The sequence below is a fragment of the Camelina sativa genome, chromosome 14, assembly GCF_000633955.1.
Source record: "Camelina sativa cultivar DH55 chromosome 14, Cs, whole genome shotgun sequence".
Taxonomy (NCBI): Eukaryota; Viridiplantae; Streptophyta; class Magnoliopsida; order Brassicales; family Brassicaceae; genus Camelina; species Camelina sativa.
In genome coordinates this window covers 10637581-10661456 of record NC_025698.1, presented here as the reverse complement: position 1 = coordinate 10661456, position 23876 = coordinate 10637581, and the positions used below count along the sequence as shown (strand labels likewise).

The 23876-nt window shown below is 35.8% G+C and overlaps 7 protein-coding genes and 1 non-coding gene across 8 annotated transcripts; 3 read left to right on the top strand and 5 right to left on the bottom strand.

Annotated features, from left to right (window-relative positions):
• On the top strand, nucleotides 259-3298 carry LOC104740877 (filament-like plant protein 2). The gene is made up of 4 exons (XM_010461601.2): nucleotides 259-400; nucleotides 829-944; nucleotides 1030-2657; nucleotides 2735-3298. Exons 2-4 carry the CDS (start codon nucleotides 884-886, stop codon nucleotides 3119-3121), a joined length of 2076 nt encoding a protein of 691 aa, XP_010459903.1. The 5' UTR covers nucleotides 259-400; nucleotides 829-883; the 3' UTR covers nucleotides 3122-3298.
• Nucleotides 3441-3512, top strand: TRNAQ-UUG. Its single transcript has one exon. It is a non-coding gene; the product is annotated as a tRNA-Gln (tRNA).
• On the bottom strand, nucleotides 3756-5687 carry LOC104740876 (TLC domain-containing protein 2-like). The gene is made up of 3 exons (XM_010461599.2): nucleotides 5271-5687; nucleotides 4515-4792; nucleotides 3756-4331 (listed from the first exon to the last, which is right to left on the bottom strand). Exons 1-3 carry the CDS (start codon nucleotides 5527-5529, stop codon nucleotides 4002-4004), a joined length of 867 nt encoding a protein of 288 aa, XP_010459901.1. The 5' UTR covers nucleotides 5530-5687; the 3' UTR covers nucleotides 3756-4001.
• Nucleotides 5863-7417, bottom strand: LOC104740875 (BTB/POZ domain-containing protein At1g21780). Its single transcript, XM_010461598.1, has 4 exons — nucleotides 7259-7417; nucleotides 6995-7140; nucleotides 6716-6831; nucleotides 5863-6613 (listed from the first exon to the last, which is right to left on the bottom strand). The coding sequence occupies exons 1-4, from the start codon at nucleotides 7369-7371 to the stop codon at nucleotides 6008-6010; spliced, it is 981 nt and encodes a 326-aa protein (XP_010459900.1). The 5' UTR covers nucleotides 7372-7417; the 3' UTR covers nucleotides 5863-6007.
• On the top strand, nucleotides 7277-8252 carry LOC104740872 (acetyltransferase At1g77540-like). Its single transcript, XM_010461596.2, has 2 exons — nucleotides 7277-7871; nucleotides 7956-8252. The coding sequence occupies exons 1-2, from the start codon at nucleotides 7623-7625 to the stop codon at nucleotides 8034-8036; spliced, it is 330 nt and encodes a 109-aa protein (XP_010459898.1). The 5' UTR covers nucleotides 7277-7622; the 3' UTR covers nucleotides 8037-8252.
• On the bottom strand, nucleotides 8187-10771 carry LOC104740874 (F-box protein 7). The gene is made up of 10 exons (XM_010461597.2): nucleotides 10629-10771; nucleotides 10199-10282; nucleotides 9978-10090; nucleotides 9662-9875; nucleotides 9415-9488; nucleotides 9258-9311; nucleotides 9058-9168; nucleotides 8913-8971; nucleotides 8446-8656; nucleotides 8187-8351 (listed from the first exon to the last, which is right to left on the bottom strand). Exons 1-10 carry the CDS (start codon nucleotides 10636-10638, stop codon nucleotides 8292-8294), a joined length of 990 nt encoding a protein of 329 aa, XP_010459899.1. The 5' UTR covers nucleotides 10639-10771; the 3' UTR covers nucleotides 8187-8291.
• Nucleotides 16735-19847, bottom strand: LOC104743446 (protein disulfide isomerase-like 1-1). Its single transcript, XM_010464529.1, has 9 exons — nucleotides 19815-19847; nucleotides 19398-19613; nucleotides 18405-18704; nucleotides 18073-18306; nucleotides 17849-17974; nucleotides 17582-17719; nucleotides 17253-17490; nucleotides 17027-17139; nucleotides 16735-16944 (listed from the first exon to the last, which is right to left on the bottom strand). Exons 1-9 carry the CDS (start codon nucleotides 19845-19847, stop codon nucleotides 16735-16737), a joined length of 1608 nt encoding a protein of 535 aa, XP_010462831.1.
• LOC104740871 (protein disulfide isomerase-like 1-1) lies at nucleotides 20122-23372 on the bottom strand. The gene is made up of 9 exons (XM_010461595.2): nucleotides 23097-23372; nucleotides 22671-22701; nucleotides 22220-22507; nucleotides 21931-22119; nucleotides 21720-21845; nucleotides 21215-21352; nucleotides 20881-21118; nucleotides 20675-20787; nucleotides 20122-20588 (listed from the first exon to the last, which is right to left on the bottom strand). Exons 1-9 carry the CDS (start codon nucleotides 23282-23284, stop codon nucleotides 20376-20378), a joined length of 1524 nt encoding a protein of 507 aa, XP_010459897.1. The 5' UTR covers nucleotides 23285-23372; the 3' UTR covers nucleotides 20122-20375.

Sequence of the window (23876 nt, the reverse complement as noted above, 5' to 3'; positions counted from 1 at the left end):
GGTAAAAATTTTCAGAATAAAAAAAAAAAAAAAAAAACAGATGTAATATAACATATGCTCAAATGTTTAATGTATTATTGGGTTTTAAAACTAACGGGCTTGGAGAAATGTCTTATTACAGCCCACTACTATGTAACTTTTCATAACTTCATTAAATGCTGAAGAAAAAGGTTAGATATACGATCTCATCATATTATTCTCTCCCTCTCTTCCTCTTTTAAAAATTTGAAAAAAAGGAAAATACAATTCAAAAGTGTAAAGAATTAACAACCACAAAAAGAAAGAACTTCGCTTTTTTTTTCTTTTTTCGCCATGTTATATATTCTTGATTTTGGAGACGAATCATATAAGCACTGTAAAGGGGTACACTTCATTGCATATGTGACCTGTTTCTAGTCTGGTAAATCTTGTTTTCTCCTCAAGTCTTTCGTCTATTGTTTTTTTGTAACAAAGTGTTATTACATATGAGAAACACAAAGATGTTATTAGTACTTTTTAATGACGTGTTATTGAAGTGATTGTTAAATTCATTAACAGGTGTTCTTCATGCGTGTTTTTTGTGGTCCAGTGACCAGTAGATAGTTTAAGTACTTAAGATTGTTGTTAAAGTGTGGCTTGAAAGCAAAATCTGTGAAACTGATAAGCCAAGTTACGTATTTTGTTTTCTTATGTTCCCATAAGACTGTTGGGTTTTGTTTTATCGTGTGTTTGGATGCATATGTCCAAATTCAATATTCTTTCCCGTGAGATTTACTTTTGATTCCGTAGAGGAAAGGCCCTGTTCTGGTTATAGTGTTTTGAGGGATTCAACTTTCTCTCTTCTTTCAGATCCTTGAGTTTGTGATGTGATGATTGGTATACTACTTTGATCTCGGAACCAGCAATGGATTCTAAAGATGAGCTTGTGAAACAACATGCCAAAGTTGCAGAAGATGCTCTTGGTGGTAATTAGTCTTACCTTTTTCTTCATCCTGCTTCTGCAATTTTTTATTTTCTAGTGAGAACATTTTCTCTTGTTGGTATTTTAAGGATGGGAAAGAGCTGAGAATGAAGTGGTTGAGCTGAAGCAAAAGCTGGAGGACGCGGCTAGTAAGAACAATGTGTTGGAAGATAGGGTAAGTTATCTTGATGGGGCTCTCAAGGAGTGTGTTAGACAACTGAGGCAATTTAGAGATGAGCAAGAGGATAAAATTCAAGAAGCTGTGACTAGATGTAGCAAGGAGTTGCAATCTGCTAACACCGGTCTAGAGAGACGAGTTCTTGAGATACACAAGGAAGCAGAAGCTGCTAAATCTGAAAACATGGTGTTGAGACGAGAGTTTCTTGCACAGCGGGAGGAGCTTGAGATTGTGATGGTTGAGAGGGACTTGAGCACTCAAGCAGCTGAAACTGCTAGTAAGCAGCATTTAGGTAGCATAAAGAAGGTGGCGAAACTCGAAGCTGAGTGCAGGAAGCTTAGAAGTTTGGCTAAATCATCATCATCATCACTATCATCTAATCAATCTTCAGATAGTCATTCAGATGGAGGAAGGGAGAAAATCGAGGGGAGCTGCTCTGATTCGTGGGCATCATCAGCATTGATTTCTGAATTATATCAATTCAAAAGTGGTGATAGAAGTCATCATGGAACTACTTTATCCACTGAAGTTGATCTCATGGATGATTTCCTTGAGATGGAACGTCTTGTGGCTCTGCCAGAGACACAGGCTAAAAACTGTAACACTGAGTATGAATTGAACTTAGTGGAGAAGTTGGAGAAGCTACAAGCCGAAAAGAATGAGCTTGAATGCGAAGTTAACTGTTGTAGGGAAGCGGAAAAGAGACTGAGCTTAGAGCTTGAAGCTGTTGTTGGTGATAAAATGGAGTTGGAAGATATGTTAAAGAAGATGGAAGCTGAGAAAGCTGAACTAAAGATATCGTTTGATGTAATCAATGATAAATATCAAGAATCTAAATTTTGTTTTCAAGAAGTTGAGATGAAGCTGGAGAAGCTACAAGCAGAAAAGGATGAGCTTGACAATGAAGTTAAATGTTGTAGAGAAGCAGAGAAGAGATTGAGCTTAGAGCTTAAAGATGTTGTTGGTGACAAAATGGAGTTGGAAGATGTAATAAAGAAGATGGAAGCTCAGAAAGCTGAGCTTAAGATATCTTTTGACATCATCAGAGATAAGTATCAAGAATCTGGAGTTTGTTTTCAAGAAGTTGAGATGAAGTTGGAGAAGCTACAAACAGAAAAGGATGAGCTTGACAGTGAAGTAAAACGTTGTAGAGAAGCGGAGAAGAGACTTAGCTTAGAGCTCGAAGCTATTGTTGGTGACAAAATTGAGTTGGAAGATAAATTAGAGAAGATGGAAGCTGAGAAATCTGAGCTAAAGATATGGTCTGAAGTAATCAAAGATCAATATCAAGAATCTAGAGTTTGTTTTCAAAAAGTTGAGATGAAGTTAGAAGAGATCAAAAGGGAGCTGAAACTAGCTAATGAATCTAAAACACAAGCTGAAACTCAGGTCATGCAAATGGAAGCAGAGGTGAGAAATGAGAAGATTGTCTCTGATGAGCTAAAGGAAAAGTGTGAGAAATATAAAGAGGAGCTTAGAAGAGAGATAGAAGAGAAGACAATGATCAGGAGAAAAAAATTAGAATCAAAGATCAAACAGGTTCAGTTTTGTATTTTTACTGATCACTAATTAGCTTTAATTCTTGTTTCACTAAAGTTGATTCTATTCTATTGCAGGAAGACATAGAAACAGCTGCAGGAAAATTTGAAGATTGTCAGAAAACAATAGCATCACTGGGGAAACAGCTACAATCTCTTGCAACACTTGAAGATTTCTTGATCGGTATAGCAAACATTCCAGATTCTGCAAGTTCTGTTCACAAGAAGGAAGCATTTTTACGAAAAGATCCTCCTGAGTGCATCAAAACAATCAATGGAAGGTCGCATGAGTATACTGCAACCAAGAACAGCAACAACAATACTTTACATCCATGTTCATCTTCTTCTGATTCAACAACAGTGTCATTAATTATGTCATCAAACCGAGGGAGTTCTGAGAAGAATCGTAATGGATTTGCCACGGTTTTTTCCAGAAGTAGAAATGCAATACATTTGGGGAGTTAGGAGAAGCAAATAGGTTCTTGCAGTAGCTAGAGTCAATCTGATTGTTTAATCGGATTCTTACAATAGTTTTCAGATTCTGACTTGTTCTTCTTACCAAAAGGATCATCCTTGTTTCTTCTGCGCTACAAAATGTTGTAATCTTCTTAATCTTATATGTCATGTGAGTTGTGAGTTTTATCTTTGTTTTTTCAGTCTCACCAATGTGATGCATTATGGTTGCTCAATAGATAAAGGCAACGAAGACTGCATTGGTTGTGTCGAAAAACACAATATTTTCGATTATATTCTAAAATGGTGCATGCAACATACAGTCACCTGAGGTTCTATGGTGTAGTGGTTAGCACTCTGGACTTTGAATCCAGCGACCTAGGTTCGACTCCCGGTAGGACCTCTCTTGCTCTTGCATCCTTTTTTTTTCCCCAAACATTGTAATTAGAGATGGCAAAAAAACTGAACCAAACAAATATCCATCAGCTCAAACTAAACCACTTTGAACTCAAATGTAACAGAATAAAACCCATTAAAATTTTATTTTATATAATAAATCTAATATATAAAGACATTAAACTATACCAAATGAATATAAAATTTAACAAAATATAATATTAATTAGATTAAATGTAAACCAAGATCATGTCTTCAAACCGAACCAAAAGTCTAGTTTGAAAAAGCGAATGCCCCCAAGCCTAATTGTAATCACCAATAAATAACATTTACAAATAGTTTATTTTTTATTTTATTTTTCCCTGTAGTACAAATAGTTCTGAATGCTATTAGAACTTAGTTAGTAGCAACACCTCAGATACACAAACAACAGATGAGTGGAGTAGTAGTTACACAACAAACCATATTCTGCAACTGTGAGCGTCTAAATTGGCTACTATTCTCCATGGTTGTGATGATTGATGTTCTCTTGATTTCTCTTGGTACTTCTCTCTCTTCTGAAAGCATGAAACAGATCCAATCCTAGGCCGACATTGAGGATGTGCATTCCCGCCATACCAGACAGAGCTAGGGGTAACTCCACGCCTCTCCCAAACTTGTGTGCGTCTTTGATTAGCTTGACAGAGATGAGAATGTGAGGAATGCACCTTGCAAACACAAAGGTTGTCCAGTTTAGTACCCACTCCAGTTTAACCAATGCCGTGTTACTGTCTCGGATTCCCGCCATTCTCCTTAGCTTCCTCACGTGCAGAAAGATCGAATGCATCTGTTTATACATTGAAATAACAAAAGTCACTTTGGTTCACATAGGTACATGTTGGGAGTTGAAAATTGTAGTCTATCTCCAACTGGATTACTATATATATGAAACTAGAGCTAAACTCATGTTAGCATGGTCCGCAAACGAAACAGCCAGAAAAAAATTCAGGAAGAAAAAAGTGGAACGTACCTCACAAATGAGAGTAAGAATCAGGTAGTTGATGGTTACATTTCGGTACAGAGCCAAGGTGAAGCAAACAAGGAGGACGAGATGGTGAATTAGAATGGAAGGTATTAAGCCGCTGTACAGCCGGTACTGAAGCATATCCCACTGGTCATACGCAAAGTAGCCGCATGAGAAACACAAAGCTGGATATGCCCATTTCCAAGTACCACCAACCAACTCAGAATGATCGAACATCTCGTCTAACCCTTTAGCTAAGCATTGATTGAGCAGAATGAAAACCACTGTAGTTAACACAAGTGGGAGAGTAGAACTTAAATCAGTATGGCTTGGTGAAGAAACATCATATAACAAAATAATGGCAAAAACAGATGGTGTAAATGGTCTTTTAATCCGTTTAATACATACATTCAAGGGTATAAGTATAACTAAATGATCCGCTTAAATAGGAGCAACGAGTAAGCTCCCCAGACCCAAAGATAATAGAATCGTAGGTATATGCTTTATAAGAACGGTTACCGCAATCCAAGAAACAAATGGCATTCTGATAAGAATGCCAAAAATTCTCCTCCCCTTACTAATACCAACTCATAGACCAACAACCCAAACAACTTATTTACCCACCCACAGCATCCCAATCATGGAATCAACAAAGCTACAGATTAAAATTGGAAGTTGAAGAGTTAATACTTTTTACCACATTAACCTAAAACATCAAAATCTGTTTCTGTCAAAAATTAAACAGAGACGGAAGGGGGGGACCTGATGCGGAGGTAACGATAGAGTGCAAAAGCGAGACAGAGGTATTAACAAAGAGAGGGTCACGAGATATCCACGAACGAACCACCCAATTCATCAATTGAAAGAAACATCCACCGCATATCACCCATAGAAGCTCGTTCCGGAGATTGAAAACAATCTCAAACACGACGGATACTAGCCATAGAAGCAGCGTCGCTAAAAAGAACTGCCCTGCTCCATTCTTCTTCCCTGCCGTGCTCCCAATCCCGTTCCTCGCCATCGAAAACCCCTGTCTCTCTCTCTCTCTCCGCCCCTCCCGTAGATTTCTTGATAACTCCGGCAAAGCTCAACCCTAAATTGGATTCTCAGCTGGAAGCTCCGATGATATACATTTCCAATTTTGGCGGAAGAGACTTATACAAATGCCTTTAACGTAGTAGCCTCTTTGGGACGCAACGGACACGTGTCCTTCGGTACTTGATCCTTCTTGATGGCTGAGTCATCTAATTAAATACAATGTCAATGCCGACGTTTCGATGTCGACGATCCTTTCAGGCCTAATTACGGCCCATTTTGAGAATAAATCAGCCCTTATGTAATCATGATTCGGAAAGATCGGCAAACCACTCCAATACTTGCTATATACATGTAGTAGACAGTACAACAAAAAAATCAATGAACTGCGTTGTTAGTAGTTGTTTTACACACACACAAGGGGGAACACGACGACTATAAACAAAACACCATCAAGTAATATTTTAGACAGGTTTCCAAACTGATAAAACCTCTTGAAACATCTCAAGCATCAGTTCTCGATCAGCTTGCCTGAAGAAACTGCTGATTTCTTCTCTGACATCATAAATCTTTCCGAAATCAAACAAGTACATCAGACACCCTTTCTTCAGTTTCTCCAGCTGATAAAGCCAGGCTTCTTGTAGCCTCTCGAGCACATTACCCGAGTTTATATCTTCCATCAGGCTTTCCTCGCAGGACGCTTTCAAATCCGTTATGTCGTACTTGTTTGCAGCACCGAGGAGGGCGAGCCTGTGTTTCCAGAAGTCTTCTTGGGTTATGTTTCCGTAGAGGTAACTTAGGAGAGCCATGCAAGATTCTCTTGACATGTCGTCGATGTGGATTGTGGATGATTCTTTTTCCTTGAGGTCGTGGTGGAACATGCTTTTGAATACCGTTGAGCTTGCCGAGAGGATGGCTTTGTGAGCAGAGAGCGTGCCGTCGGCTGTGTGGATGGTTACATCGGTTAGGATGCTTTCCTCTAGCATCCGGGATAAACATTTGAGAGTGGTTTGTGTTGAGATTGATTGCATTGTTGCATCGATTGGCCAAACAGGCGAAGCTTCACCACCCTGGATTTATATTTGATTTAAATTGATCAACCATAAAATACTAGAGAAAGCTATAATAGAATCATCATTATGAACACGAGAAGAAATAAGGTGAAAACTGACATTCAAAGGGAAGATTTTGAGATCAAGAAACTCGACGTCAATGGTGAATCGACCGTGGAAGCTGGAATCCACATGCCACACACAATCATCAGTTGTACGCAGCAGTTTTTCATAAACTGCACCACAATACAGAGTATCTCTCAGCTAACATATATATAAACAAAAGCTAGATTTCAGTTCTAACCATATATTCCCATAGTTCCATCTCATTCCAATATAAATTAATCCTAATTCAAACTTCCAAATCCAGTAAAGTCAAATTGAGAAACCAACACATACCAGGAGAGATGTAGAATCTACGATTGGGGCCAACGTTGGAGACACGAAGAACAAATTTGGCAACAGGAGGTTGCTCCTTAGATACTCTAGACAGTTCTGGGAATAGCCTCACTGATAGATAACGGTTCCTCTCTATTGACAGATGCCTTCATTACATCCCACAAACACACAACACAAATTCAAAACAAAAAAAAAAAATCAATCCGAGAAAAAAAAATTCCCCAAATGTTAAAAAATAAAAACGCAAAAGTAGAAAGAATTTACCAATTCCAAATCCCAACTTTGAAAGGATCTGATTTTTTAAAAGAGCAAGGTCCAAAATTTTCAATCCGCCATTGAGCTAACCTCGAGATTGTCTCCACCTTCGTGTCCCCCATCCACTCTCTCTCTCTCTCTCTCTCAAGTTTTGACTTCCTTTCTCTCTCAACTCTTTTACTTCACGCCAAAATAACACGACGAAGCAAGCAACAACTACACACTCAGGTGCCTCCATCGCTTGCCAAGTGTACGACGATGTTGCGTTTTTTAATTCTTCAAACCCGGTTCGCTCCGGTTTAGTTTAGTAACCAAATTAGAAATTGGAAAGAGACGACGAAACGAGTTAGAGAGTGATCAGATAAAAAAAAAAATGGCGACGAAGGAGAAACCGAAGATCGTGTGGAACGAAGGGAGGCATAGATTCGAGACGGAGGATCACGAAGCTTTCATAGAATACAAGATGAAGAACGAAGGTAGTAAAGTCATCATGGATCTGGTTCGAACCTTTGTACCGCCGTCAAAAGCAGGATTAGGTTTGGCTTCGCTTCTCTGCGTTGCCGCCTTTGAACACGCCTCCGAACACTCTTTCTCCATCGTCCCCACTTGCTCTTACGTCTCCGTATACTCCTCTTCCTCAAAATTGTGTATTTGATATCAGATTCTTGTACTGTTTTTATGAAATGTCTCGTGTTTTTTATTGCAGGATACGTTTCTTCCTCGAAACCCATCGTCGAAGCATCTGGTTCACTCAGAGGATTCCAAGACCATCAAGTCTAGCATCTGATCTCATCAAGTCTTCGCTTCTTCTACTTAAAAAGCCTTTGGTGTAATAAAACTTAAAACACTTCAGCAGGTTACATTATTATAAAAGCTTACTTCATGTCTCTGTAACAACAAAAATCCCGGTATGTATTGTATTTTTTCACAATTCGACAGCAACAAAACACTAATGTCGTCATCATTATAAAAATAAAACGTGACAAAAAAACATTATTCTATATTACATATTTGTACAGAAACGTTGTTCTTGAGTCTTTTTTTAGCCGGTGACAAAGTAATCCATTTTCTCCGGTGGCAAGTTCAAAACAGATTGATCAACCTAACATCATCAAGAAACAGATTCAGGTCAAAATCAATTGTAAATGAAATGAACAAAGGGAACAATAAAGCACGATTGTTATGGTTTTACTTGCCTCTTCGAATGGAACGAAGACGAATGGAGTCATACCCCTCTTGTGTGAGACAGCAGGTATATCCGGGTTGTGAGTTTCATCGTCTTCCCAACCTTCAACTAGACCAAGAATGTCTTCTTCTGTGTTGCTTACTTCGTCATCGTTCACACCACTTGTCACAAGTGACAGCAAATCCATCCGGTTATTTGCTCCAATCGCTGTTCCTCTTAACCTAACCACACCCACAAAAAACAAACCCATAGTAAAGATCACAATGACTAGGAGCTACTCAACTTTAAACCATCTTATGGCTTATCATAGGAATATTCATCACATTCACATTCATTAGACACGGTACTTAAAGATAAGTAAAATGCATTCTTCCCAAAAGGTTAGATCCTTTTAAACAAGTCTAGATTCCCGGTAAGGTTCTAAATGATTCTATCGAAAAGAAAAATTCATTGTCCTGTTTTGAGGGATTGAAATACCTTAAACGGATCCTTAAGACGGTTGGGGTTGTCCCTGGGTACAGAACAGCTGCTTCAATCTGCAAAAAAGAGAATGTTTTCAGGATAATGAAGATGTAATGTTGTTGATGATCTCTAGCCAATAAAGCAGTTAGAGGCAGCTAACCTTATCATCTGACATTGACAATGTGTAGGTGCCTCTGTAAAGATTGTCAGATTTAGAAGAAGCCTTAAAGTTCATGTACTTGGCAACATCCTTCAATTTCTGCGATGAGTTCTGGAGAATATAATAAAATATAACCAATTTTGAGAATTATCAGAGCCAGCAACTCACATTTATACCTAGTTAGATTAAAGTGTGCAAACCTTGTAAAGAAATCTGCCAGATGGGTAAAATTTTATGTAGCGGTAGTAACAAACCTGCAACAAAAAATTCCAAATGAGGAGGCCACTCAATTAATGTGTCTGTATGGGACAGATGAAGAAAAGAGAGCAAGACTATGAAAAAAGACAAAGACTTTACTATATGAACTGGATTTGTAATCTTCCACTCAGCAATCCCAGCTCGAATGTAAGTATTCCTACTCACATAAAGACCTGAGAAGAGAAGAAGACACAAAGTTTGAAAATAATCATACATATATGAAGAGTTAATAAGTATGACATAAGGTTACTTTGATGAATAAAGGAATAAATAGTGATACCACAACAATCACTAGGTGGTAGAATCTCATGAAGGAAGGGGATGGATGAAAGCAAGAAAGATTTACCATCAGTACGAACTCTGGATCTAAGAAGCCACATTTTCCTCCAAGATCCATCATATGTAGACTGCAAGATGTTATAGTTTTCGATAACACCAGTAGTCTGCCAAGCTTTCAAGCAAGCATTACGCCAGAAGACAGGGTTTCGAACAGTGTACCTCCACTTTCGGCATACACAAGCTGCTCTACCTAAGTCATAAGGCATCATCCGAGCAAACACCTACGAAGTAACATCATATCCATGAGTACATACGAAACAACATGGGAAAGGCTAGTAGTATAACGAGGAAACAAGAAAAAGGAAGAAAGGGAAGCTCAAAACCTCGAAAAGAAGCTCATCAGGCAAGCAACGATGAATCAAAGCTGGATCATAATGGGGTATACTGCTTGTACTTCCGCATGGTGCCACAGGCCTCACATGGACTCCATAGAGATCTACAACATGGGAAAAAAGATGATGTAACTACTCATCTCAAAAACGTAAAACAAAATTTGTGATAAAAGATGAAAACACAGTAGAGAGAGAGAATGATTTAGATGTACCAAGCCAAGGCCTCTTAGTGATAAAGTATTGGACAGTCCTGAGCCGCAACGCAGATTCGAGCTCAGATGGTATAGTGAGAGCATCTGTGACGACAATGAAGAAGAGACACCAAGCGAATCAGTAATTAGCCACAACACTCTCCTTTCATATCGTAAAAAATACAACTTGTATATCATTTTCTCAATTTGTGATAGAGCACATCCACGAGACCAAATAGATCATGTATGATCCAAATCAACATGAGATGATTTGAGAGCAAATATAGAGAAAAGCTCAATAATAAGACCCACAAAACCATGATACAGTTCCAAAATTTATCCCCAAAAAAAAAAAAACAGAAAATTTCTCAAATTTTATCTGTTCTTGATGATGTCATATATCGATACGATGAAAAAATCAAAAAAAAATATCAATACGAAATCGAAATACCTGATGTCATGGAAACTGATAGACGATTTGAAAAATCCGGCGAGTTCGTAGCCGCCCGTGCGCGCTCCCTGTTACCGGGAAAACAAGAAGACGATAGAACCAGACTCTCTCTCTCTGTCTTTTTTTTTAATTAAATAATTTATTTTAGTTTTATTTGTTTTTCTCGAGGTCCACGTTGTTCCAACAAAACCGACATATCCGAGTTCTGATCAGTTAGTTCCAAGGTCGGTTTCAATATCTCGTTAACCAAGTGGTTTAGTTTGACCGTTTCGTCTGATAATATTAGAGAGTTACAGTGGTTCCTCCTTAATTTGTTTAGGCAAGAAATCAAGAATAACCAAAAAATTGTGACAATCTTTTAGTCTTTTGATCAATTAATTTTTGTATTCTAAAACCTTAAAAATAAAAGAATAAAACTTGCAAAAAACTGAGAATTAACTTAACAATGAAATGCGTTACAACAAAGTTTATTCATCTCCCATATATCTCCTAGCTATTTCCAACTGAGTTAGTGTGATCAACAAGCTAGCTAGCTCCACATTTTGCATTTCCTTTTTGGCCTCAAGCACAAAATGGTCAAAATCCCTAACATATCTCGTTCTTATCCTCGTCGGATACGTAGATCTTCAGCGAAAGGTGAGATCCTTTAGCATTGTATATATTTAATGAAGTCGTACTCATGAAATACTCTTATGCTATAAAGATAATATCATTTAGCACCGTATATATTTTTACGCTTTTTGATGCTATTATGTTCTTACACTCATTTAAACTTCTATTTCATGTTCTCATGCTCATAGTGTTGAAGCATTAGGTACTCTAAGCCATGAATGTTCACCTGATATCTTGGTTTTGTACTTGGGGAAATTAGTAAAGAGCTTCTTTGGCGTACTGAAGGCGACTCCAGAATTGCATGTTGAGAGTGTTGTAAGAACACTTACCTCGGTCATTGGTGTAAGATGTTTTAACTATGTATTTTGTAAAACTTTTGGATTTAATCACGGCATGTATATAAGGCTAATTTCTGGGTAATTTCATCTATATATTTTAAAACTGTAAAACTAATCGAGAATTCAGTACAAATGATTATGATTTCTTAAAAAATGAATCAGACTTATTTCCTACCAAAATAAAGGAAATTGAATTTTATTTTTTTAAAGGAAAATGGGATGAAATTTTGTAGGAAAAGAGAATGAAAATTTGGAAGGAAAATAGAATGAAAGATTCGAAGGAATAGCAAAAGAAATGTTTAGAAGGAAACTGGTTTTCTTTCGAAAATGTAGAAGGAAAATGGTCAGTATCTCCTTCTACTTTTCCTTCCAATTTACCTTCGAGTTTTCCTTCGGCGCGATTTCGAAAGTAATTTCCTTCGCAATTCTCTCCATTTACGATTTCCTTCGGGCGATTACCTCCTACAGTTTTCGTAGGAAATTGGTAAGAAAAACGTCTTTCTTTCCATTTTCTTTCGATATCTTCAGTAGGAAATCTAATGTTTTCTTGTAGTGAGTAAAGAACTTGCTTGGAGTTTTGAAGGCTACCCCTGAATTCGATGTATTCGATGTGGAGAGTGTTGTAAGAACACTTACCTCAATCATTGGTTCTTCAAAGGTGACCTATAGATGCTTCTTTGTTTCTTTACCCTTTAATTATGATTGAATTTTGGACTAATATATGGTGAATTTGAATTTGGCAGGAACACTTCAAAGGCTACTACTCCCAAGTATCAAAAATTTTGAAATACCTGAACTTGAGCATTATGAAGTTCCAACCAGTGAGCTGTGTATTAAGTCACTTAAGTGTCTATTGGCTATGAAGGATTTAGTTGAAAATGAAATATCCATGGAAGATGCTGGGGAGGTATTGTTGCTCCGTTACTAAATTTATTACTTCAAAGGATTTAGTTGAATCATTCTTTTTTCTCTCTCTCTCTTACTGGTTTTTTATTATTGATGTATTGGATTTGTGTCACATCATAAACAGGTTTGAATCAGTGCATTCTACATCAGAAGCATAGGATCCTGCAACACACAATATGGATGATAAGGTATATATATGTATAAACATTATCATTTTGCAAAAAATAAAACAGAACCAATAAACAAAATATCTATTTAAACACACATTTTTCAAATTTCTTTCAATTTAAAAACAATCAACCATCACTATATAGTACACTAATAGCAAATTATTTTAGTAAACTAATAGCCAGTTATTTGATTTTTTCTTTTGTTCAAAATTTGAGTAAAATTATACAAATTACTATTATTAGATCAAAATCATAACAAAAAATCTTATAACTTGATTATGTGGTTGATTTATAAACAGAGAAGAACATACCAAATTTGAACCAAAAATGTTTTAGGTTGGTGATTAAAAATGTAGTTTATATAAAGCTCAATAGATTAGTCATTCTATTTTCAATTTGATTTTTTTACTAGATTAGTATATAAAAGACCTCATAAAATTTATTATCCCAAATTTAATAAGTCACATTTCAATTCTAAAATTTGGAGTTATGAATATGCATAAGTACATATATATATTTCATACAAAATTGAAGGTTTATTTTCTCTTCATGTAGATGTTGTTCCGGAAACTGTATAAAACTGGATCAATATTTCTGGAGAAAGAAATCATAGTTTCTTAACCGAGCGGATATTTCTCATTATCTTATTTTTAGCAATATACTTAATATACTAATTTTTGCCTAGCCTAGTTAAATTATCTTAAATTACCCCAATGTTTTGAAACTCGGTTCTGACCGGATGGTCGAACCGGTTTAACCGTGAACCGGAAGTTATCTCGGTCCGGATTACACTTCAAACCCGGATAATAAAAAAATTGGATAAAACCGGGAAAACTCGGCTAACCGGTAGATGACCCAGTGGTTGACCCGGCGGTTGGCCTAGCGGTTTGAGTTAAAATCAATAACTAATTGGTAATTCTTAATATTTGACTAATCCATTCCTCGGTTTGATTTATATAGTGAAGCATCACGTACTTCTTCCACTATACAATCGATGTGGGACAAAATGAATACTGTGTAGTTTTTTTTCTATTTCTTCCGTCACCATTTTTATTATTAGGAATTTTTTATTATATTTTACTGCTAGTCAACTTGTTTGAATTTAAAATCATAAGGTTTAGAAATTTACAATTAATGTTCAAAGATTAATTTACTATGATAAGATATGAAAACTTTTGTTTTGATATTTATAAAACCAAGATATAATATATACGACTATATATGATTATATATAATGAAACTGAGTGAATTATTGATCTGCGGTCAGACCGGGTCGACCCGGTGACCCAGAAGGTATTCCGGTTTGCTTTCCGGATCAGGTTTAAAAACAATGAATTACCCTCAATGATCTTATCATTTTTTATATTTCTAATGACATTTCAATGTATTTTTTTACACTTTTAATGTTAATTTTATAAATGTACTTCTCAATTAATATAGTAGAATTTGAAAACTTTCTTTTATTTAATATTTTTTTTTTATCTATATATACATTTTTGAAGTAGGTTTAGAAGAATATAAGAAAGTTGTAACAAAATTGTTGTGTTATGAAGGAGATATATATAGGTACTGCCAAGTTTCATATGTTTGTAATTAAGCTACTATGGTAGGTATATTTATATTTCTATTAACAGCATATAAATTAGAAAATACACTACAAATCTTGATAGTAGCCTACATATTATAAAGTAATAGTGCAAAATTATTATATATATATATATATTTTTTTTTTTTCATTTTCAAGATTAATAACTATATCTATTTTTCCAGAAGATCCTAAATTAAATTATAAATTAATTCCAGTAATAATTTACTTGTAAAGAAGTCAAAGATGAAAGTCTATTAACCTACATCTTCTTATACCAGTAATAAGGTTAATTGTTTAACTTGCTCAAAAATTAACTACTTTGAGGAACGGCTTGTTAGAAGCCTGCTTCACCATTGTTCAAGTGTTATTTTAGAAATTAAATAATATGTTATTTTTGATTTCTGCATTACACATGGTGAATAATATAAACCTTAAAGTGCTAAGATTGATCGAGACCCCAACGGTGTAGAAGGTTAGTTAATATAATAATATTCTCAATTTAGGATGTGCAAAATGACATTGAATTAAATTCATTAGCAATTTAGCATAAAGGCAACAAATATTCTGAAATTATTTTATTGAATTATTTGAATAACCAAATAGAGTTACCACAAAATCATACGTCTTACTTTTATTTTAATCCAAATAACCATTAAATGATAAACTTGGAAAGTTTGAGAAACAAAGCAAAACGAAATAAAAAAAATAACCAAACTTCATTCTTCTCAATCTTGAAGATTAAGGTCTTTAATTTAGTTTATGTGGTATTCACATCATCCTTCTCCTCACCATCTTTAATTTAGGAGCTTCAAAAGTTAAAAGTAGCAGTCGTCAGTCATATTTCTTCTTCAGTTTTCTTCAAGTCCATTGGTTGAATACACATTAATTAGTTAAACATCACACAAAAAATAAAAGCCATGTTGATAAATAGATAGACGTAGTATATTAACTTAATTTTCAGCCTTCATTTAGTTGCCTTGTTGTTTGCTTCAAGAATCTCTATATCCCAAATGGAGACACTTGACCAAGAACATCTAGACATGAAAAACAAAACAATTTAGCCGATAGTATAATTTGCTTGTATTATATATTAACACCCATATGGTTTCTTAAAAAAGTACTTACCAATCAAATATATGTATAGTGATTTAGATCACCACTCAGAATTTTCTGAAATTATATTTAACCAATGAAGTCATTAAGTTTACCACATTTTAGTTTAGAAAACCCAACTTGTAGAGACTTGCATGAGTAAGACCAAAAGTCTCGATGAATCTCTATTCACCAACAGGGAGGTGAATGACGCACCAACCCTAAAGTAAAAAAGAATATTAGAAACAACAAAATAGAAAAAGAATAAGTAACAATAACAATGAAATGAGGAAAAAAAGTAGCAAATAACAACATTTTCATCGGCCAAAACTAATTTTTGTAATTAACTTTTTTTTGCTTGTGGTATATATAGAGGGAGAGTTTATCGTGTTTGATGAGATGCAAGTGAGAAGTATTTATAATGTTTTGGCAAGAAAGTAGGGTTTTGGGTGAATATATACAAAATATCTTGCCGAGCAACTGTACAATATCTTGAGCATATCACAATTTCAAAAATCTTTGACTAAAATTTAGAAATTAGTTATGTCAATATTAGTTATGGAATATGCTAGTTATTATGAGTGTGAATGTATATTATGTAAAATTTTCATTTGTGTACATCGAAGAAAATTTGATTGACTCCATATTATTAGCATTTCAGTTTTTTACAAACAATCTTTACAAACAAATATTTTTTATTTGATCCGATTCGGTTTGCAATTTTATTACTATATTTTAGTTCTTATTATTTTGTAAAAATTTTAAGGATTAATTTAGTAAATTAGTATAAATAAAAGGGTAAATTGCCAAATGCAGCTTTTATATATATAAAAATTTTGATTCGATTTTTAGTCATATGGCCGAACGGGTTTGAGTCGATATTTACATAATTTAAAATATTATTAACTTGATGTTACAAAACGAATAAATCATCATTTCATTATTTTGTTAAAACAATCAATATTAGAATATTTGATATATATAAAAGTTGATTACATTACGATTATGTAAAAAAACATATTGTTCCACAGTATCCACAACTTAAATCTTAGATAATCAAAATACAATTTTAAATGCTAAACAAAATAAACCATATTAACAAAATAATACAACTTAATTTTATTTTATTTTAGAGAAAAGATTATCCTGGATGTACGGCGGGTTAAAATCTAGTTGTTATTATTATTATTACCTAAAATGCCAATAATAATTTAAAGACTGAAACACTAGACTTAAATCATACATTACATCCCAAAGCGGACTGACCTAGGACATAAAACCTTTAAAAGTAAAAGTAAAAACTTGCAAATTGAAAGGAAGAAATTAATTTAACACGAAATGCGTTACACAGTAATATGAGTTTTTATCAGGTGACAGACATAACGCACGCACTGCTCTTTTCAGAGCTCGTCCTTGGCTTCCTTAGTTGTCTTTTCCTTCTTATCAGCCTTCCCAACTGTGTCCTTGTTCTTGTGGATGAAGCTTATGAAATCTTCCTTTGTCCCGTCCCCATGGTAAACCACGATGTTTCCACTCGCTGATATGAAGTAAATGGTTGGAACGCCCTTCACATCGAAGGTATCACGTGGGATGTCGTTTTTGGAAAGGTCCTGGACACATGAAAGAGTAAGATACACCGCATAGGACCAAAGAACATATACACTCAAATGTAAAGAAAGATAAAGGACTTACTATCTTAGCTATAACTACACTTGGGTCGTTTTGGTACGACACAGCGATCTCGTCAAACATTGGAACAAGCTTTTTGTAAAATTTAGACCATGGAACATAGAATATAAGCATGACTGCATTTCAAAAGAGAAGGAGTTAAAAAAAAAAAACTGAATTACAAGTTTTTTGTATCAGTAAAGTAACTGGTTTTTTTTACTTAATGACGTAATGTATGTATGTAACTCACCGTTCTTTACAGATTTGAAGACCATGTCGTCAAAACTATTAGAAACAACAACCTTCACTAGGTCGTTGTTCTCGGTTGGGATAGGTTGAGATTTTACGTAGGGTGCAAGTTTTCCATCCTTGAAGTCCTTAACCCATGATTCAAGATGGTCAATCTCCACATTTGCTTTCAGGTAATTATTGCGGCTAGCGGTCTCGATGATGATGAGAGGAATATGGCTCTCTTTGTGTCCATAATTCTGTTAATGGTTCAAAAGAGAGAAAATTTGTTCAGTATTTTTTGTAACCAATACTAATTAACCTGGAGGTAGACGAGGAAGACATATATACCTTCAATGTGCCTTGACTGTCACTGACACCACCTAGAAGGAAGCGAAGACCTTGTCCCTTGTTGGATGTAGCAACTTCACGGTACTTGAATTTAAAAGACTCGACTGCTTCTCCAGTGAGATTAATGTACAACATCACCTTTCCGGTCAGGCTCTATACCACCATGCAAAAAAAACATATTACTTTTAGTAATGTCATGACTCATGAACTGTGACAACGTAGGTAATGGTTTTAAGATCTTTCCTAGCCCTATGTGCGATGAGCTACCTTAGTATAAGGGCTGTAAAAGAATCTGATAACATATGGGGTGTTGTTTGGATCTTTGTCGAAGACGGTGACAAGTGGAAAGCTAGATTCTTTGACAAAATTCTCCAGAGCTACCGACTCGAAATCCTGAATGCATGCACGAGATAAATTCAAACAAACATTCGGCAAGATGACCACTCACTCGTCCATGTAATATACAAAGTGAAAAAGGCCTTCTCTTGTACCTTGGAATCAACAACAAGTTCATCAAAGGGTTTGAATATCCTGACTAAAGGTCCGACCACAGTTGACTCTCCGCTAGGAAGAAGTTTGGCATCCAAGGTATGTGCGAAAGTATAGTTAAAGTGCAATTTAATTCTGTCCTCCGCGGTTGCGGAATCATAGTCAGCACGAAATTTATATGCAGCGGCCAAGAATGAATCAAACTCGGAGCCAGATAATTTAGGGAAAATCCCAACCTAAAACAACAAAAAAGTATACATTATACATATATACATGATTATAGATTATGGAACAGAGACAAAGAATTAAAGGGAATATGTATATTCTCACTTACCACCAAAACCTTCTTGTCCCCAACATACTCAGCAACTTCATCAGCTGATTTTATATGTAATGAAGGAAGAGGTTCCTCACTTAGTCTCGTCAAGAAAAATGCTATGTCCTCAGCTTTTTTAGGTCCAAGGTACCATTCATGAAGTTTTCCTCGGTATCTGAAAACTAAGATTGATGGGAAACGCGCATTAATCCCAATCTTGGTGGTTACGAATTCTCCGTTTGCTTCCTCGCTTGCATCAATCTTGGCAAAAACCACCGGAGGGACGTGACTGCTCAACTCTGACGCAACTTCCTCGTACTGTAAAACAAAAAATATCACGGCCTTGTAAACTAGACAAATAACTATAGAAAGTGATCAAGAAACGGTAAAAAGGTTTTTAAAAAATCTTGGAAAGACATTTACATTTAGAAAATGGTGTCCACTCCTCTCATGCATTTCATTTTATAAATTGACTAAAGGGGGTTATTGGTTCTATGATTTTAATGGATTTGAAAATCCAAACAAAAATCATGTGTTCTTCAATCATTGATTTTAAAATACTTATCAAAATTATGTGTTATTGGTTATGTGATTTACAAATACTTATTACAATCCCATGTTATTCATTTAATGATTTGTTTTTGGATTTCTAAATCCACATTATGTTTTAAATGGATTTGATTGGATTTGATAGTGTAAAATAGAATGATTCAAATCCAAGGATAAAACATGTTATTTGAAAATCCATGTGTTTTGATTTTTAGAATTTACAATTCCATATAGATTTAGAAATCATCTCTCCAATAACAGCCCTAAAACACATTGACTTTTGTAAATTATGTGGCTTAACTATCAAAAATATTAATACTGTATATTTAATGAGAGGATATTGAAAGAGTTTATCACAAATGAAAATGCCATATTACCTCAGGAGAAAACTTGATGGATTTCGGACCCCTGAAGAAGAACAAAATACGGATTACCAAATGACGGAGATCAAGATCAAATGACAGAAATGTTAAAACTATCACAATACATATACCATGAGGTGTAGAAGTTGACAACAATGAAATCGTGCTTGTTGATAATTTCGTCGTAGTTACTGTGATCCAATGTCAACACTAACTCCTTCGTCTCCGTATGTTCGCTTCTAATAGATGAAGCGAATGACAACAAAAGGATCCAAAACAAGACGTATCCCGAAATGGCCACTATCGCTATCTCTCGCTAACAATGTTAATTAAGCATTGAAGGAAAGCTCTGGAAGATATACATTATATATTGCGCCAAGATTCAACGGCTTTCACAATAATATTTGTAGCTAAGAAAAAAAATACCCAACGACATTTATAGTATTAGTATAAGATAGAACGATTTTTCACGACAGAGAAGTCGACGTTTTAGAAAGTTACATAGAAAAGTCAAAACGTGGCCGAGACTGCAGGTTTCCTCCACCGCCATCATTATGGCCTTCATTGTTTCCTCGGTAAACCGTTCAAACCACAGCTATAGGAACCCTCTTGTGGGTATAGTGAGTCAAGTTTAGTTCTTAAGCTAAACTATCAAACTATGTTACGTTTAATCATGTTTGAGTTTTTTGTTTCAAGCTCTCTTACTACCTCAACAACCAAAGTAGCCTTTTGAATTTCTGGTTTTTTCTTCCAAATAGTGGAATCTGTCCAGAGTAGCATTATTTTGGTATACGCCTCAATTTAGTGTTAGAAACTCGATCCAAAGAAATGCCTCAAAAACTATATTAAAGGAGAACTGAGTTCAAACACAAAAAGGTAAAAACAACCAAAACAAGAAATGAGGCAGCCGTTATTGTTCTGCAGAGTGCATATAAAAAACCCTAATGAATAGATAAAGAAATTCTCTCTGTCTGTTTGTATCTCTCTCTCTACTCAAAGCTCTGTCTTCCTTTGTGTATTTTCCTCAAAACTACCAAACTAAGCTAGCAGCTAAGAGACAGAGAACACACTTCTCTTTTCAGAGCTCGTCCTTGACTTCCTCCTCAGTTGTCTTTTCCTCCTCCTTGGGCTCTCCAACTGTGTCCTTATTCGTGTTAAGGAAGCTTATGAAATCTTCCTTTGTCCTGTCTCCTTCGTAAACCACAATCTTTCCGCTCGCTGATTTGAAGTAAATGGTTGGGAATCCCTTCACATCAAAGGTTTCTTTTGGAAAGTCGTTTGCGGTTGCATCCTGGACAAGTGAAAAAGTAAGAATCCGGTGTGATCAGGAACACACATATACATACTCTCAAATGCGAAGAAAGAGAAAGGACTTACTAGCTTAGCTATGACTACACTTGGGTCGCTTTGGAACGACAGAGCGACTTCGTCCAAGATTGGAACAAGCTTTTGGCAGTGTCCGCACCATGGAGCATAGAATTCAAGCAAGACTGCAAGAGTAAAATAGGAGGGAAGACAACTTATTTATAAGATTTTTCTACCAGCAGATTAAGTGTTTTATTTCATCATGTAATCTAACTTACCGTTCTTTCCAGAGTTCATGACAATGTCGTCAAGGCTCTCAGAAACAACAACCTTCACTGGCTCATTGTTCTCGGTTGGGATAGGTTGAGATTTTTTGTGGGGGGCAACTTTTCCATCCTTGAAGTCCTTGACCCATGATTCAATCTGGTCAACCTCCACATTTGTTTTCAGGTATTTCTTGTCGTCAACAGTCTGGATGATGATGAGAGGAACTTGGCTCTCTTCGAGTCCAAAGTACTGTGATTAGTTCAGAAAAGAGAGGAATATGTTCAGCAATTTGTAACCAATGCTAACCTTGAGATAAAGCACTAGAGATAGATGAGGACGACTAACCTGGAATGCACCTTGGCTGTTCTCAGCATCACCTAAAAGGAAGCTAAGACCCTGTCCCTTGTTGGATGTAGCAATTTCACGGTACTTTGATTTAAGAGACTCAGCTGCTTCTTCAGTGAAGTTCACGAACAACATCGCCTGAAAATCAAAATATTACCCACCATCAAAACCCAAAACGAAGAAAGTACTAGAGACTGAGGATTCTGGAAGCTTTGGTGAGGATATTCAAAAAGAAAACTACAGACACTACTATCAGACTCAGCTAATATGGCACACACTCTCCATAGCCAAAACATAATTCAGTCAAGCTTATGAACAAATATCAACTTTTACAAAAATCAATTCATTTCAGAATTTCTATTAAATGAAACATACTTCTCCAGTAAATATTTAGTATCCTTAATGTAAGGATCATAGTGCAGATCAAAAATTAAATGCCATAACATGAATCTGTCTTTGCAGTATATCATGAACTCGTTACAGCGTAATGAAGTAAATGAGTTACCTTGGTATTAGTGCTTTCAAAGAACTTGATAACATATGGGTGGTTGTTTGGATCTTTGTCAAAGACGGTGACAAGTGGAATGCTGGATTCTTTGACAAATTTCTCTAGAGCTTCACCATCAAAATCCTGAATGAAAAAAAAAGCAAATCAAACAAACATTCCGCAACAATATACAATATAATGGTACCAAACATCCATGTAATATACAAACCTTGGAATCAACGAAAAGTTCATCGAAGGGTTTGAATAGTCTGACAACAGGTCCTGTTACAGATGACTCTCCACGGGGAAGAAGTTTGGCATCAGAGGTGTGTGCGAAATCTAATTCAGAGCGCAATTTCTCAGCAGTGGCCATGAAAGAATCGTACTCGGAGCCAGATAGCTTAGGGAAAATCCCAACCTAAAACAATAGAAATAGACATTATCTAACTACCATACAATACATTATTAAAAATTATGGAACAGAGACAAAAGATAGAAGAATATGTTTTGATACTTACCACAACAACCTTCTTGTCACCAACAATCTCAGTAGCATCATCAGCTGACTTGATTTCAGCGGAAGCAGGTCCACTTTGTTTCTTCAAGTAAGTAACAATGCCGTCAGCTTCACGAGGTCCGTTGTATTCTTGAACAGCTTTACCTCCGTTTCTGAAGATCTTGATGGTTGGGAAACCCTGAACCTCATACTGGGTTGCAAATTCTCTGTTGGTTTCCTCACTTGCATCAATCTTAGCAAGAACCACCGGAGGAACATTACTGCTCAACTCTGATGCAGCCTTCTCGTACTGTAAACAAAAAAAATAAAAAAAACATGATCACCACATTAGTCACGGATACATGAATTAGACAAAGAGATATGCTAAGTGATCGAAAGAATGAAAAATAAAAAAAGTCTCCACATGCAAATCCTATTTTGAAGTGATTGAGAAAAGGCCATATTATTATTACCTCAGGAGCAAGCTGCTTGCAGTGTCCACACCTGAAGAAGATTACCAAACAAAGGAGATTAACATTCAAATATCAATCACAGAGGAAAATTTAAAACAGCCGACTCAATATCTTCTAACTCAAATCAGATCACTCAAGTTCATATAGATCGGAATGAATCGAATCGTTCAAAATTACAAAACTGCAACAAAATCTCAGACTAGTATAACAGATCAGCTACGCCAATTCAAATCATTTCGCATGCAAATCCTAAGAAAACACAAATTATAAATTCAGATCCAGGTTGAAGGAAACCAAAAGGGGATCCACATCCACACATCAGATTCATGAATCACACGACACAAATCCCCATTTTCAATAGTAATCTAACGAGTACTACTAACAGAAAGGTTTAAATTATTCACAGAAGAAAACCAAATCGAATACCATGGGGCGTAGAACTCGACGACGATGAAATCGTGCTTGTTGATTGTATCGGTGAAGTTAGTGTGATCCAAAGTCAACACGAACTCCTTCGTCGTCGTCGTCGTCTCCGTCTCTTCGCCTCTAATAGAAGAAGCGAACAACGACAACACAAGGATCGATAACAACGTCGCGTATCCTCTCACCGCCATGATCGCTCTCTTTCTCTCTTAAGCTTTGAGAATTCTCTCTCTCTCTCTCTCTCTCTCTCTATCTCTCTGTATGCTCTCAGCTCTCTCCGGGGGAAAGATATTTATCACTGCAGGACACGAAAACTGAATGCTCCTAAATGGTCATACACCCCACGTGGCAAACTCTCATTGGATCTTACGTCGTAATAATTTTTACACAGTGTCTTCTTGATGATAAAACCTTTACCTTGGCGGTTATAATATGATTTTGTTATTTTCTTACCACCGGTAAAATGGTAAACCAAAAGAAAATATCATAAGAAGAGAGAAAAGTTGTCTACATACGAAGATACACTAGTTACAATGTTCCGCACCAGTGTACAAGCTTCACGATATCGAAGTAAGACGTGGCTTGTTCTGTATCGTTGATCTTAAATCAAATGAGAGATCTGAGGTCCGTGACTTCGTGCAAGTAAATGCCATGGTCAAATAAAAAAAACGTGTATTTTATTTTAAATCTGACCAATTGTGTTTGGTTGTGAGTATTATTATATAGGTTTTTAAATTCCTCATTCATCTATGTTGATAATCTTATTATACATGGTGGAGAATA

What these genes read in the sequence shown, in the direction of transcription:
- LOC104740876 (XM_010461599.2), bottom strand. Translation starts at nt 5,529, where the DNA reads ATGGCGAGGAACGGGATTGGGAGCACGGCAGGGAAGAAGAATGGAGCA. An exon ending in TATCGTTACCTCCGCATCAG is followed by an intron (nt 4,793 to 5,270) that starts GTCCCCCCCTTC and finishes TGTTAACTACAG; the next exon opens with TGGTTTTCATTCTGCTCAAT. An exon ending in TTCTTACTCTCATTTGTGAG is followed by an intron (nt 4,332 to 4,514) that starts GTACGTTCCACT and finishes ATGTATAAACAG; the next exon opens with ATGCATTCGATCTTTCTGCA.
- LOC104743446 (XM_010464529.1), bottom strand. Translation starts at nt 19,847, where the DNA reads ATGGCGGTGGAGGAAACCTGCAGTCTCGGCCAC. An exon ending in GTGATAGTTTTAACATTTCT is followed by an intron (nt 18,705 to 19,397) that starts GTCATTTGATCT and finishes TTTGTTTTACAG; the next exon opens with TACGAGGAAGTTGCGTCAGA. An exon ending in AACTTGTTGTTGATTCCAAG is followed by an intron (nt 17,975 to 18,072) that starts GTACAAGAGAAG and finishes GCATGCATTCAG; the next exon opens with GATTTCGAGTCGGTAGCTCT.
- LOC104740872 (XM_010461596.2), top strand. Translation starts at nt 7,623, where the DNA reads ATGGCGACGAAGGAGAAACCGAAGATCGTGTGGAACGAAGGGAGGCAT. An exon ending in CCACTTGCTCTTACGTCTCC is followed by an intron (nt 7,872 to 7,955) that starts GTATACTCCTCT and finishes TTTTTATTGCAG; the next exon opens with GATACGTTTCTTCCTCGAAA.
- LOC104740877 (XM_010461601.2), top strand. Translation starts at nt 884, where the DNA reads ATGGATTCTAAAGATGAGCTTGTGAAACAACATGCCAAAGTTGCAGAA. An exon ending in TGCAGAAGATGCTCTTGGTG is followed by an intron (nt 945 to 1,029) that starts GTAATTAGTCTT and finishes TGGTATTTTAAG; the next exon opens with GATGGGAAAGAGCTGAGAAT. An exon ending in TAGAATCAAAGATCAAACAG is followed by an intron (nt 2,658 to 2,734) that starts GTTCAGTTTTGT and finishes ATTCTATTGCAG; the next exon opens with GAAGACATAGAAACAGCTGC.
- LOC104740871 (XM_010461595.2), bottom strand. Translation starts at nt 23,284, where the DNA reads ATGGCGGTGAGAGGATACGCGACGTTGTTATCGATCCTTGTGTTGTCG. An exon ending in GTGACAAGAAGGTTGTTGTG is followed by an intron (nt 22,120 to 22,219) that starts GTAAGTATCAAA and finishes CTATTGTTTTAG; the next exon opens with GTTGGGATTTTCCCTAAGCT. An exon ending in AACTTTTCGTTGATTCCAAG is followed by an intron (nt 21,846 to 21,930) that starts GTTTGTATATTA and finishes TTTTTCATTCAG; the next exon opens with GATTTTGATGGTGAAGCTCT.
- LOC104740874 (XM_010461597.2), bottom strand. An exon ending in CTGATGAGCTTCTTTTCGAG is followed by an intron (nt 9,876 to 9,977) that starts GTTTTGAGCTTC and finishes GTTACTTCGTAG; the next exon opens with GTGTTTGCTCGGATGATGCC. An exon ending in ATCCAGAGTTCGTACTGATG is followed by an intron (nt 9,489 to 9,661) that starts GTAAATCTTTCT and finishes TTCTCTTCTCAG; the next exon opens with GTCTTTATGTGAGTAGGAAT.
- LOC104740875 (XM_010461598.1), bottom strand. Translation starts at nt 7,371, where the DNA reads ATGGGGGACACGAAGGTGGAGACAATCTCGAGGTTAGCTCAATGGCGG. An exon ending in TAGATTCTACATCTCTCCTG is followed by an intron (nt 6,832 to 6,994) that starts GTATGTGTTGGT and finishes ATTGTGGTGCAG; the next exon opens with TTTATGAAAAACTGCTGCGT. An exon ending in TCAAAATCTTCCCTTTGAAT is followed by an intron (nt 6,614 to 6,715) that starts GTCAGTTTTCAC and finishes ATATAAATCCAG; the next exon opens with GGTGGTGAAGCTTCGCCTGT.